Source organism: Misgurnus anguillicaudatus, chromosome 25 (assembly GCF_027580225.2).
Source record: "Misgurnus anguillicaudatus chromosome 25, ASM2758022v2, whole genome shotgun sequence".
Classification (NCBI taxonomy): domain Eukaryota; kingdom Metazoa; phylum Chordata; class Actinopteri; order Cypriniformes; family Cobitidae; genus Misgurnus; species Misgurnus anguillicaudatus.
In genome coordinates this window covers 5,530,356-5,545,056 of record NC_073361.2, presented here as the reverse complement: position 1 = coordinate 5,545,056, position 14,701 = coordinate 5,530,356, and the positions used below count along the sequence as shown (strand labels likewise).

Here is a 14,701-nt window from a genome sequence, read left to right as displayed (position 1 = left end):
CCACTTAGATCAGATATCAACATGTCAGCCGGAGGGGTACAGAGGGTCATCGCTTTTGGCTTCAACAAGATGGCAAAAGACGAACAGTGTGTTGCAAGACATGCAACATTAAAATCACGGGCAGCCAGACGACAACTATTCTGCTCAGAGTAGAATGCCATTAACTGCTTGTCAATTTGTTAATATCTGGTTAGTTGGTGGTTTGCTAATGCAATAATAGCTAAAGTAGCCCTCATCATACTGTGTTGGGGACAAATGTGGGCCAAATAATTTTTTTTATTTTTTAAAATACTTCCCTTGATCTGAGCGGCACAAGACTTGGCTACTTTTTTAAGTTTGCCACCTGAACACACACACACACACACACACACACAAAGAAAAATGACTTGATTCTACAATGTTAGGGGTGGTTCACATGTCGCGTCTTTTGCGCGCCCAAGTTCGTTATTTCAAATGTAGGTGCGTGAATGGAAGAGACGCGTTGCGACACGCTCGTTTTTTCTGGCCGCATGTTTGAGAGAGAGCGTGTGTGTGTGTGTGTGTGTGTGTGTGTGTGTGTGTGTGTGAGAGAGAGAGAGAGAGAGAGAGAGAGAGGAGAAATGTAACAAAGTTTAATGTTGTCGGTAAACTGTGTTTGAGAGAGGGAGGTGTTCAGAGAGGATTCTGTTGGATGTTAAGATGTTATTTGTTTTATGGACTCAATGTTGAAAATTTCAAACATTTCAAACACGGTTGGCAGAAGTGAAAAACTACTAATTTATAAAGTTACAATTTTGTTTGATTCCATGATGTATTTTACTCAACATGCAAATCCAAATTATTGTAATTTCCTGATAGTTACTTTCTATATCTGTCCTTTCACTTTATTAAGATCAGATTCTGCAGTTAAAATTACAATAATAAGGTGACTTGACTTGGACTTGACCTACTACAGGACTTGACTTGACTTGACTTGACATAGCCTGTGACTCGACTTGACTTGACTTGCCCAAGAAAAAAAATACTTGGGACTTACTTGAGACTTGAAGGTTCAGACTTGAGACTTACTTGAGACTTGCACATGTGTGACTTGGTCCCATCTCTGATTTTGGGAGACTTTTACTTTCACTTTACTACATTTTAAAGTCAAATATCTTACTTTTTACTCTACTACATTTTGAAAATTCGTTCGTTCCTTTTTATTTATCAGTGGATTAAAAACTTTACTGAGCAAAATAAGATGCATGCATAACGCATCAAGCCACCAATCAGGGTACAGCGCCGCGTTTTGTTTTGAACCTGTTGGTTGCCCCGTTTGGCGGTATACTGTCTTTAGCGTAAATAAGCGTCACACATCAGTGCAGCAGCCAGACGGAGTATAGTTTTGAGTTTTACTGCATTCGTAAACGATGGAAGACACAACTGACTTGCCACAACACCCATGGCCTTATTCACGAGAGTTTTTTGAAGTTGTTAAAAAGAACGTGTCCTTCATTTTTATGTGTCTCCTGTGCCTGCCCCGAGACTTTCTCATTTCGTCTTATAAGAATTCACCTTCTAACCTAAGAAAACACGTAGAGGTAAGCAATTTTCATTCTGTTTTCTTAACCGTAGCTTGCAAAAAACTGTTTCATATTGTTGTTAAAAATATAAACGACGTTAATGTTACCACGATTGAACTTTTATGCGTGGCGCTAGCTCGTTAAGTTGACTAGGTTGCCTGGTAACACTGTTGCACAAAGCGAAAGTAGCTATGCATGCTGGAGCTATTTTTTTAATATGTCAATTAAGTTAGCTTTTCACTGAAGTTTATTGTATTTTAAGCTGAAATGACAATCGATCGTTGTTAACACAGTTTTTTTGCAGTGATGCTAAAACAGGTGGATTGTAGTGCTCCTTATAAACTGAAATTGCTATTTTAAAAAACTTTTGCTCCAAACAACTGTGATCTAAGCTAATGCTAAAGTAAATATTAGTGATGCACCAATGTATCGGCCGCCGATATTAATCGGCCGATATTTGATGAATTTGAAACCATCGGCATATCGGCAATAGCACGAGAAAAAGGCCGATACCGATTGTTTATTAATTAACTGCATAAAGAAATCCATTATATGTAAAAAATGAGTTAATGTTGTTAATAAAATAAATGCTGAATAGCTAAAACCACCTTTGAAGGTTGTCATGCTGTCTTATTATATTTGTTTTAGCTTAATTTGTGCCTCTCTTATTATGTTGGTCAGTTGAATGTTAATTAGATCCAATCCATGTTCAGTAAAAATAATTAGATGCAGAAATAAACTAGCTAATAGACCAACTGTATAGTATTGTGTACAGTGTTTAATATCGGTATCGGCATCGGTATCGGCCAGAAGTTGTCTGTTTAAATCGGTATCGGCCCAAAAAAATCCTATCGGTGCATCCCTAGTAAATGTATACACGCTAAAGCACATTAATTGTTTATTAAATTATATTTTGAAATGCTTATTTTATTTGTCAAAGAGGGAGAGACTGATTTTTAGATATGCAGTTAATGTTTTAAATGTTTCTTTTTGCAGAGAAAGCATGGTAGCCACATTAACAGGTATAATGCCATGACAACAGCAAGAAAAAGAAAACTTGAGACTGAGGAGGCTCCTTCAACCTCCAGACAGTTGAAGTTGGGAGAAACTAGGCTAGTCACACAGAAAAATGTTGATAATGCAGTGTTGAATTTTGTGACCCAGTCTCTCCAACCCTTCAGTGTGGTTGAACAGCCATCATTTAAAGCTTTCCTAAATGAGCTTCAGCCTAATGCCTCTCTCATGTCAAGGACCACTTTGCGACGTAAGATGGATGATGCAGTGCTTGAAATGAAGGCAAAAATTAAAAAAGAAATGTTGCAGATAGATTTCACATCAACAACAACAGATTGCTGGAGTTCAAGGAGAAGTTGTTTCATAGGTGTCACTGCCCACTGGCTTGATCCTACAAATCTGGAGATATGCTCAGTAGCACTAGCATGCAGGCAGCTTAAAGGCCCACACACATTTGATGTTCTGGCTTGCACACTAAATGACATACATTCTGAATTTGGCATACAGAACAAGGTTGTTCGAACCACCACAGACAACGGGTCAAATTTCTTAAAGGCATATCGTGAATATGGCGAGCAAGATGAGAACAACAACTCTGCTGAAGATGAGGCTGAAGATGTCACTGATGAGATTTTGGATGAGGAGGATGTGAATGGAGTCGATGTGGACTTTGTAGATGTATCTACTGTTTTAGATGAGGATGATGGCTTACAATTCCAACTTCCGAAACATCATCGATGTGCCTGCCACTTATTAAACGTGGTTTCGACAGTGGACGCAGCCAAAGCCTGTTCTAATGAAGCCTACAAGAAGCTTTCCCGATCAGCATTCTCAAAGTGCCATGCACTATGGAACAAGAGTGGCAGATCTACTGCTGCTGCAGAGGTGATAGAAGACGTGTGCAAAATTCAGCTCATCCGCCCAAACATAACACGGTGGAATTCCTTATTTCTCGCTGTTGAGAGAATTCTTCGAATCATCAAAGATCAGGGAGAGGGGGCTATCAGAACTGTCTGCACTTCACTCAAGCTGCCAATGTAAGTACAGTTTTTGTATATAAATCTTTTAACATTCAAGTTCCAGTAATATAACGCTAATGATTAAACTTTTTTTTCTAATTAAAAAGAGAGTTCACCCAAAAATGACAATTCTGTCATTTATTCCTGTATACATTTCTTTGTTCTGATGAACACAAAGGAAGATATTTTGATAATTGTTTGTATTTGTGGCGTGGGGTACAAGTGTAACGGGAGGTGAACACTGACCGTTTGACATCTTGTGAGGGTGGGTTAATGTTTATCAGGTGTGCATGTGTGTCTCCAAGCTTTTGTTCGCAGGTGTGTTCAATGTTGCTGATGAGCCAGGGGTGTAACATGATTGGAAGATTCACAGAATATAAGCGCCAGCATGCAGCCCTTTCGGGTTTTTTTTTCTTTGACGGAGAGGGGAACTGCAACGAGATAAGCTTCAACGCTGTATGCCGATCGATACATGCAGTGACGACGATCGCGATTGACTCCGGGCAGCGAGAGGTCCACGAGAGACAAACAACGCGCGCTACTTATTCGTGTAGAGGGAAGTGTGAACTCTCCCCGGTTACGAAAGAGTGGACATTGATGTGTAACGATTTGGGACTGATTGCTCTTCCTCTGTTTCATAGATCTGTTCTACAGTTCCGGTTTCTCTTGCTGGCCATCGTGTCCGGGAAATCGTTGGAGTCGAGAGTTGCTTGTGTATCGCTGTCATTGCCTCATCTGTAGCGCTTCATTCCCGCACTACGAGTGCGAAGTGGGCGGGGCCGTGAGTGACGAAACTGTTGACTGTGTTTGATAAAACCCGGCTTTTTAGACATTATGATTGTGACTTTGTTGCTTATGTAAAGTCTTCCTGATTTTGTGGGATATTGGCTGCTCGCCTGTGTTTGATGTATAATTGTGAATTGTTTTTAGAGCTTCTATACTGATCAAACCAAATTAGTCATATTATTTCTAAATGTGTGGGGTTAATTTTGCAGTATTTACACTGATTTAAAATTTGTTATTTGCCCTTGCTGTGTAAATCTCACGTGTGACTGTTTGCCGTGTTATGACTTTATTGGTGTGATTTGTTGGGATAGCCCTTTTCATTCACAGTCTAACCAGGGGGCGCCAGATTGTGATTATTCCCTAACCCTTGAATTCGAAATACAATATATAATTCTTTCCCTTTTAAATTGTGTTTTATGCTGTTTGTTTGTTCTAAAATTGTGTATTAATAAATTTTGTACTTTCATATGACTTTTGGTGTAAGCCTGTTACTTGTGTATAACAAGGGTGAGGATCCCTGCATGTATTTGAATTAAGTTCTCTACACTATTTTGGCGTAGTCGGCAGGGCCCTTGGCATACACAAGTAATATGAGTCACGGCGAGCAGCCTCAGGTAAATGCATTTATGCCATGGGTTATGGGGGGGCCATGGGTCCCAAAATTTGGTGAAGGGGGGCCCTCTAAATTTCAAGAATGGAGAAACCAAATTGAGGCTTTTATTCGGGCTCAGGGGCTGAATGAGGTGCAGCGGGTTGATTTTGTACTGAGTGCATTGGAGGGGAATGCTAAAAGGGAAATAATACTATTGGCTGAAGGAGAACGAAATACTGATGTAAAAATTCTAGATGCCTTAGCTTCATTGTATGGTGGTCAACAGTCTGTGGCTCAACTACGTATCCAGTTCTTTAATTGTAAACAGCAACCAGGGGAGGGGGTAGGACCATTTACCCTCCGTCTACGTGAACTGCATCAGAGGTGGCGGGCTAGGGAACCCCTGACTGCTGGAACAGATGATGAATTGCTGCGAACTCAATGCATCATGGGTCTAAGGCATGGACTGATAAAGCAGGAATTGTCAAGACAGATCCGCCGGGCCCCAACATCCACATTTGCTGATACTTGTAGCGAAGCAAAAGCGCTAGAACAGGAGCTGGCCCCAGAGGAAGAGGTTCAGGTTTGTCCAACCTTTTCGATCCCTCCATCAAGGCCAGCAGCGACACCAACTGGAGTGGAGGACGAAAGGATGAGTGCTTCTGACTGGCAACGAATGAAGGATTCATTGCGAACTGAATTACAACAGGAATTAAAGGAACAGCTAACATTCTTGGGGAAATCCCTGGTAGAAGAACTGAAGGGGCAATTGGGCCAAGCCTCAACAACACAATCTCCAGTAACAGAGGCACCATTCTCATCACATTGGCGTCCTCACTCAGACCGTGATTCCCGACGCCAACGTTTGGGGTCAGCCCCCCCCTGGCCAACAGCGCTACCAGTGGGATGCTCAAGGCCGCGCCATTTGTCATGATTGTGGAGAAGTGGGACACATACAGCGTTTTTGTCCTAGGAGACGTCCAGCTCAGTCCCTACAGAGGCCCTCTATAGTGGGTAAGTGCCCCGAGGTTGAAGTGCTGGTCCAGGGGCGAAGGATCCCATGCATAATAGATACTGGCTCTCAGGTTACACTCTTTAGCCATGCCCTGTTCCAGCGTCATTTTAGCAATGAATGTGTACAAGATCCCAGTCAAATATCTTGGTTGGCGTTGAGAGCCGCCAATGGACTTCAGATCCCTTATGTGGGTTATGCCGTGCTGAATTTTAACATTGGAGGCGTGGAAGTGCATGAGAAGGGGGTGGTCATCGTACGAGACGACTGCATAAACACAGAATATGGACTTTTAGGTATGAATGTTGTGGCAGACTGTTGGGCGGGCATTTTCCAGGGTAGACACCCTGGTATTGCAGCTTTTAAATCTGTGTTCTCCCCTTCTGCAGAGAAAGCATGGGATGCAGCCTTCGCCGCCTGCCAGAGAGTAAACAGCTCTATGCCTGAGGTGGAGCTCCAAGGTGTAGCTAAGCTTCAGAGACAACCACCTGTAGTACTACCCCCGGGAAGCGAAATGATTATCTGGGCCCACGTCCCACAAGCTACTAACCAGCCTAATTGTGCCGTCTTAGTTGAAGGGTTGGATCACCATGGTCTGGAGTGGTGTGTTGCCAGATCGCTGAGCTGGGTACAAGATGGGAAGGTTCCCCTACGTGTCTGCAATCCTAACCCATTCTTCCTGGAGCTGCCACAACGGCGCCCCCTTGCTTCAGTGACCCAGATAGATTCAAGGAACATAAAGGGACGTTCCAGACTGGTGCTACGAAACATCGAACCCCAGTTGGTTGAAATTGACGTTATGCATGTAGAACAGACGCAGACTGGAGATCACCCAGCCTTTGAGTTGTGTGGTGAGGACCTGACCGGGGGCCAGCAAGCCCAACTGGCCGCCCTCCTACGGAAGTGGTCCCAGGTATTTGCAGCCCATGAAGACGTCTTTGGGAAGACTGCAGTTGTCACCCACCAGATCCCCACAGGCACAGCTCCACCAATTCGAGAAAGGTACCGACCAGTCCCTCCTAACCTTTACCCCGACTTAAGGGCACTACTACAAGGAATGTTGGAGAGTGGCGTTGTAAAAGAGAGTTCAAGTCCGTGGGCTGCCCCGGTTGTTCTGGCGAAGAAAAAGGATGGGTCGTGGAGGTTCTGCGTAGATTATCGCAGGCTTAATGCAGTAACGCATAAAGATTCCTTCCCACTCCCACGTATAGAGGAATCCCTCACAAGCCTCACCAAGGCCCAGTGGTACTCAACTCTGGATCTGGCAAGCGGGTACTGGCAGGTGGAAGTGTCACCTGCAGACCAAGAAAAGACTGCCTTTACCACGCCCTTTGGTCTATACCAGTTTGAACGCATGCCTTTTGGCCTCTGTAATGCTCCGGCCACGTTTCAGAGGCTAATGCAACGCTGCCTGGGTGCTCAGGTTTATGACTCTCTCCTCATTTACCTGGATGATGTCATTGTGTATTCGCCCTACTTCAACACCCACATACAGCATCTTGAGCAGGTCTTTCGTTGCCTCCAGGAGCATGGCCTAAAGCTGCAACCTCGCAAATGCCATCTGTTCCAGAAAAAGGTGACCTATCTAGGACATGTAGTCAGCGGCCAGGGGGTAGCAACGGACCCAGAGAAAACTGCAGTTGTTCGTAACTGGGCTATACCAACAACAGTGAAGCAGGTGCGTTCATTCTTGGGATTCGCAGGATATTATCGGAGGTTTATCCCTGCTTTCTCAAAAGTAGCCGCCCCCCTTAACCAGCTCCTGCAAGGAAGTGCCCACCGCCCCTCCTCGGCCATCCAATGGACCCCTGAGTGCCAGGTCGCTTTTGAGTCCCTAAAACGAGCCCTCCTCAGTGCCCCAATACTGGCCTATGCTGATTTTCAACTTCCATTTCGACTATATACAGACGTAAGTCTGAATGGCCTTGGAGCTGTCCTTGCTCAAGTCCAAGAGGGCAAGGAGAGGGTTATAGCCTATGCCAGCCGTAGCCTCCATCCCTCAGAGCGCAGTGACCAAAACTATAGCTCCTTCAAGTTAGAGTTGTTGGCCTTGAAGTGGGCCATCACAGAGAAATTCAAGGACTACCTGTGGGGAGCTCAGGTTATGGTATACACCGATAACAACCCTTTAGTCTATCTGGAGACTGCAAAACTGGGGGCGACGGAACAGAGGTGGGTGGCCCAGCTAGCAAATTATTCCTACGAAATCCGCTATCGACCAGGAACTGCTAATAGGAATGCAGATGTGCTTTCTCGAATACCAGGGGAGACGGCAGACATTGCGGTACATGCAGCACAGGGCATCACACCTCCGCAGTCACCCGGGAGGGTGGGCCGATGGGAGCATCAGCAGAAGATGGACCCTGACCTGCGGCAGTTGCACATCTGGAAAACACAGGGTGAGCCCCCAATGATAAATGACCCTTCTGTTTTATCTCTACAGCTCCGTTGCTTGCTGAGGGAGTGGGACCGGCTGGAATTCCATAATGGTGCCCTTGTTAGACTTGTCACTGAGCCAGACACCAGAGCCCCAGTGCAACAACTCATTGTGCCAGTAGCTCAAGCCCGACAAGTGTGGGAAGAATATCATAAGGCTGCAGGTCATGCAGGTGGCGACAAAATGGTTTCGCTACTGCGGAGGAGATTCTACTGGGTGGGGATGAGCACAAATGCCAGAACGTGGGCGGCAGAATGTCTTAACTGTGTGGTAGGCAAACGGGGAGTATCACAAAAAGCGCCCTTATGTCCCATCTCTGTCAGTTACCCTTTTGAAATTGTGGCAATAGACTACCTGTCCCTGGGGAGGCCTTCTGACACTTTTCAATATATCCTTGTGATTACAGATTTGTTCTCCCGCTACGCATTGGCAGTGCCCACCAAAGATCAATCTGCTCCCACGACGGCCAAGGCTTTATGGACAGCACTCATTCTTCCATTTGGCTGCCCAGAGCGTATCCTCAGCGACCAAGGGGGAGCGTTTGAGTCGGACCTGATGTACCAGCTTTGTGCAGTGTATGGTTGTAAGAAGAGTCGCACTACACCCTACCACCCACAGGGCAACGGAGTTTGTGAACGGTTTAACCGTACCCTCCTTTCCCTCCTGAGCACTATGGATGCAGACTCTCACGCTAAATGGCCCAGCCAGTTGCCGGCTCTCTTGCAAGCTTACAACAACACTACTCACTCAAGCACTGGGATGACCCCTCATTATGTGCTTTTTGGCCGCCATGCTAGACTGCCAGTGGATGTGCTCCATGAGGCCGCACCGTCGCAGTACCGGGATGATGTGGAGGGCTGGGTCAGGAACCATCATCAAACCCTCCTTCAAGCTTATGCCACCGTACGCAACAATGTTGAACGTCGCCAGCAGTGGAACCAAACTAGCTACAACAAGCATGCCAGAACCTTGCCACTGTTACCGGGGGAGAGGGTACTGCTAAGGAACTTCCGCCGGAGAGCCAAAGGAAAACTAGCCCCGCAATGGCTCCCTACACCCTTTGTAGTGGTGGGCCACCCACGCAAAGATCAACAGGTCTTTAGCATTCGCCCTGAGACGAAAGAGGGCCCCATTCGAACAATTCACCGCAATAACCTACGACCCTGTCCTGGGGATCAACAAGTGACCAGCCATAGTGAAGAGGGTTGCTCCAGCGAAAGTCAGTATCCCAACCGACGCAGCCTCGGGCAGCACCACTGGCCTTTCACTTCCCCAGCTCCACTTACTTTTGCTCCCCAACACCAAGCCGACCCTCTAGAACAACACCATCGGCCCTCCGCCCCTCTAGCCTCACCCCATTTGGCCCCCCAACTCCAGATTGATGCTCTAAATCCTCGCTGTGAGCCAGTGGACTTAACAATTGGTATTTCCCCTCCATATGCACCAGTCATACAAGCCCATGAAGCCCCTGGGTTTGACATAGACACTCTGCCTCCTGTTGAGCGGGACCCAGTAATGTTGCCTCCTGTAGTTACGAGTCACGACCCCGCCCTAGAGCTTGTTGCAGAGATCGGTAACCAGGACTCTCGTCGATACCCCTTGCGTGCTACTCGGGGCACAAAACCTGCACGCTACAAACCCTAACTGTCTGGACACCCCGTGGCCTTGGACTCTCTGCTTGGCTTTAAAGGACTATGTTCCGGCCGACCAAGGCGGGGGGGAAATGTAACGGGAGGTGAACACTGACCGTTTGACATCTTGTGAGGGTGGGTTAATGTTTATCAGGTGTGCATGTGTGTCTCCAAGCTTTTGTTCGCAGGTGTGTTCAATGTTGCTGATGAGCCAGGGGTGTAACATGATTGGAAGATTCACAGAATATAAGCGCCAGCATGCAGCCCTTTCGGGTTTTTTTTTCTTTGACGGAGAGGGGAACTGCAACGAGATAAGCTTCAACGCTGTATGCCGATCGATACATGCAGTGACGACAATCGCGATTGACTCCGGGCAGCGAGAGGTCCACGAGAGACAAACAACGCACGCTACTTATTCGTGTAGAGGGAAGTGTGAACTCTCCCCGGTTACGAAAGAGTGGACATTGATGTGTAACGATTTGGGACTGATTGCTCTTCCTCTGTTTCATAGATCTGTTCTACAGTTCCGGTTTCTCTTGCTGGCCATCGTGTCCGGGAAATCGTTGGAGTCGAGAGTTGCTTGTGTATCGCTGTCATTGCCTCATCTGTAGCGCTTCATTCCCGCACTACGAGTGCGAAGTGGGCGGGGCCGTGAGTGACGAAACTGTTGACTGTGTTTGATAAAACCCGGCTTTTTAGACATTATGATTGTGACTTTGTTGCTTATGTAAAGTCTTCCTGATTTTGTGGGATATTGGCTGCTCGCCTGTGTTTGATGTATAATTGTGAATTGTTAATAGAGCTTCTATACTGATCAAACCAAATTAGTCATATTATTTCTAAATGTGTGGGGTTAATTTTGCAGTATTTACACTGATTTAAAATTTGTTATTTGCCCTTGCTGTGTAAATCTCACGTGTGACTGTTTGCCGTGTTATGACTTTATTGGTGTGATTTGTTGAGATAGCCCTTTTCATTCACAGTCTAACCAGGGGGCGCCAGATTGTGATTATTCCCTAACCCTTGAATTTGAATAACCATATATAATTCTTTCCCTTTTAAATTGTGTTTTATGCTGTTTGTTTGTTCTAAAATTGTGTATTAATAAATTTTGTACTTTCATATGACTTTTGGTGTAAGCCTGTTACTTGTGTATAACAAGGGTGAGGATCCCTGCATGTAGTTGAATTAAGTTCTCTACACAAGGAGACTTTTATTTTGAAAAGGTAAGAATCAAACAAGATAGACAACTACGCATCCATGGGAATTTCGCCCACAGAATTAAATTAAATCATGTACAAGGGCATACGCAAGTTCATATCACCAATTAGAGCCAGAGACATGGGTAACAATACAAAAATAGTCTTTATTAACAAATCTTGATTAAAAGCAGGATAAAGATAAAAAAACAACATTTTTCAACCCGATGGATTAGGGGTTATAGCAAATGTCAGGCCAGGGGCTAGAGCTTACCAGTATGGGGCAGCTAATAATCAGATCGCACCACCGGTCCGTGAATCACTGCATTCCACTGCATTTCACTGTGTACACACACTCACACTCACACGGTGATAACCACACGCACTGTGAAGAATTTACCGCCACCAAAGCTAGTCCTGTACCCCTGGTGCTCAAGCCCTGCCAAAAAAAAAAAATGCATCAAATAAAGTCACCTCAGGAGCTGGGTTATGAGACCCAATTAAATTGAAATAAATCAACTTTTGCAACCAATAAATCAACAAATAAATGGTTGCGTAGAAACACACAACTAAATAAATCAATGAAAAATCAAAAGAAACAGAGTCACTAGTAAAAAATTATAAATAAAAATGTAAATCAAAAATAATTAAATATAAAGTAAATAAGGAAAAATCACAAATATAATTCAAGTAGAAACCAAAATAATCAACTTTAGAATCAAACTATATAAATCAAAAACAAAGCAGCATAACCCAAAAGAAAAAGTCAAATAAAAATAAAACTTTGGAAACAGGACAGCACTGCAGCTGTAAATGGACAGAGAGCACCCCGACCCAGATAGTCCCCAAACCTATAAACAAAACAAAACTATAACTCTGTTGGAATTAAATCACTCATCCAAATGGTTGCATGCATAAATACCTACCGATCACCACAGGGTTAATTATGACGAACAGACAACAATAGTTGCTTTCAACAGCTGCCCTTACGGAGCACCTTAATTCCGCACTCGCATCAGATCTCACAGCTGAGAATGAAGGTAGACACAATATGCCAGCAGCTATCAAAATAGCACAGCTGGGAAAAGGGCGAATTAGTAAGTTATGCATTTACCAGTTGATCGACCACAAAGCATTCATCCTACCTTTTCCACTCTTTGTACAGACACTCTTTGAATAGACCGTTGTGATGAACGCAGTATCAATGCGGAAGCACTCGCCAAGATGAACGCAGTATCAATGCGGAAGCACCTGCCAAACTAATCAGCGACTCTAAAGCATATTAAACAGAGGGTGTGCTTCTCGTAACCAAACACACATAAACAAAATAACTAACAGTGCATCCATTCCTTACCGTCTCGAGAATACACCGAGAATACACCGAGAATATACCAATTCCGGAAGTGACGGGATCGCGTTAACGACGCAGCAGTCCCCCAAGTGACGCATCCCAGGTGACGCATACGCTCCTGTTTTTATAGCCCAGGGGCGTTGCCAATAGGCTAACCACGGTCATGACGCGAGAGGACCACCCTCACGCCACATATGTGAATGGGTCTTATGATCGGTTTGGTTAAAAACCATTCCTCAAAATATCTTCCTTTGTGGCCATCAGAACAAAGAAATTTATACAGGTTTGTAACAGCATAAGAGCGAATAAATAATGACAGAATTGCAATTTTTGGGTGAATTATCCCTTAAATATTATACTCCCCCTCGCACACACTACCACACTTAAAAGGATAATGACATTAAATAATTAATTGTTGTGGTTTGAATGTGTTGTAGGCTGAGTTCAGTTGAAATTGCCTTTCTAGAGGAGTACGCTAGAACAATGAGCCCCATTGCCAAAGCCCTCAACATTCTTCAGGCTGAAGTCAATGTTCAGATGGGATGGCTTCTGCCAACTCTGACCATCCTCATCTCAAAACTTGACCGACTTCGCATTGCCTCCAGGTACTGCAAACCTCTAGTGGATGCCCTACAAAAAGGCATGCAGCAGCGTTTTGCAAACATGCTGGTAGAGCCAGAGTTTATTGCAGCTGCAATCCTTGTACCCAAATTTAAAACATCCTGGACATCAGATGAAAACATTGTCAAGCTAGGTAAGATTGTGCTAAAGATTTAAAGGAACTGAGAATAAAATTTTAGCTATCTAAATCATATTTTATCTTTACATTCTCAATTTGTTTTGGTTAGTTTCAAATAAACCTTGGTAATAAATGAGATGGTACAGTTCTGTTGATACTGTAATTTAATTGGAAAACTGTGTGATCACAGTTAACTTTTTATGCTTAGCATCTGTGTAAATGTACATTTCAGGCCTGGACTACATCAAGGACCATCTAGAGGACAATATTTCAATTCAGTCACCAACCGATGGTTCCAGTGCCTCTGAGGAAGATGACGACTTTGCGAGCATGAAGTTTCATCATGGTCAGGAAAGTATCAAGCAGTTAGAAAGCTATTTTGCCTGCAAAGCTGATGACAAAGAAACAGGGGTGCAAACTTGTCACCTTTCGGCGAAATTCGCCGTTTTTAATCCAAAATAGGTCAATCTTGTGATTCGTCTAGATCCGATGAGTTTTTGAAAATGAGGGGTGAGGGAGGTCTGCGACAGGGTCGCAATGAATGAAAATATGAAAATCATTTCCAGATATTGTGGTAATGATGTAAAATCACTAGCCAGTTTGGCGGGTTATGTTTTACAATTTATAGTCGCCTTATTTGCTGCCGAAGTTTAAACAGTCTGTGCAGAATGAGCGCACACACTAACTCGTAGTATTTTTTAATCAAGGTTACGCGCCCACGTCACATTGCTGTTCGCGTGGTCACCAAAACTTAACATTTGTACAGGTATTTAAGCACCGCAGTTTTAAAACAAGTGATTTTAAGCTGTTGAAACAAAAACAACAGTGCTATATGCGCGCGTTAAGCTGTTTCAGTTTGAAAGGAGCATGCAGGTCGCGCATCCGCCTCTCATTGAGCTTGTGAGTATTTTGCTGCTGTATTAGCCTCAAATAAGTTACACACATGCGTCAAAATTCCCGTCTTTGCAAGTATCCTTATAAACACGACTATTTAGGTAAGAGAAAGTAAACAGCTCCTGTCACTCGTATTAATAAAACGGCATTGAGAGAAAATCTATCACTGCTCTTAACTAAATCACTTTTCTACCTTTAATACCTGTAATATTTTTATATCGAATTGTATAGGAATTGAATTCGAGTTGCTCGTTCAGGGTTCATATTCATACTGTATTAATATAGCTATGACTGTGAACTAGGGCTGTCGCGGTTACCACCTTCATTTACTAAAATAAAATTATTTTTTTAAATCCAGAACAATGAGGTCAACTAATGTAGAAGGGTAGGCTACATGTATTTCCCCTTATGAAAAAAAAGATTAACATAAGCTATACTACAGCTAAATATATTTTTGAGAAAACAAAAATAAATTGAAGAACATCA

The 14,701-nt window shown here is 44.0% G+C and overlaps 1 protein-coding gene and 2 long non-coding RNA genes across 4 annotated transcripts in view; 2 read left to right on the top strand and 1 right to left on the bottom strand.

The window, feature by feature from the left end:
- Window positions 1-14,701, top strand: part of LOC141362158 (uncharacterized) — a 270,438-nt gene that overhangs the window by 168,095 nt on the left and 87,642 nt on the right. The window lies entirely within an intron of this gene.
- Window positions 2,821-13,624, top strand: LOC141362104 (uncharacterized). Its single transcript, XM_073863907.1, has 2 exons — window positions 2,821-3,592; window positions 13,020-13,624. The coding sequence occupies exons 1-2, from the start codon at window positions 2,832-2,834 to the stop codon at window positions 13,357-13,359; spliced, it is 1,101 nt and encodes a 366-aa protein (XP_073720008.1). The 5' UTR covers window positions 2,821-2,831; the 3' UTR covers window positions 13,360-13,624.
- Window positions 11,677-12,608, bottom strand: LOC141362148 (uncharacterized). Of its 2 annotated transcripts, XR_012368140.1 has the most exons (4): window positions 12,586-12,608; window positions 12,377-12,503; window positions 12,158-12,309; window positions 11,677-12,082 (listed from the first exon to the last, which is right to left on the bottom strand). It is a non-coding gene; the product is annotated as an uncharacterized lncRNA (long non-coding RNA). The 2 variants fall into 2 exon arrangements; XR_012368139.1 differs by having other exon boundaries at window positions 12,377-12,593.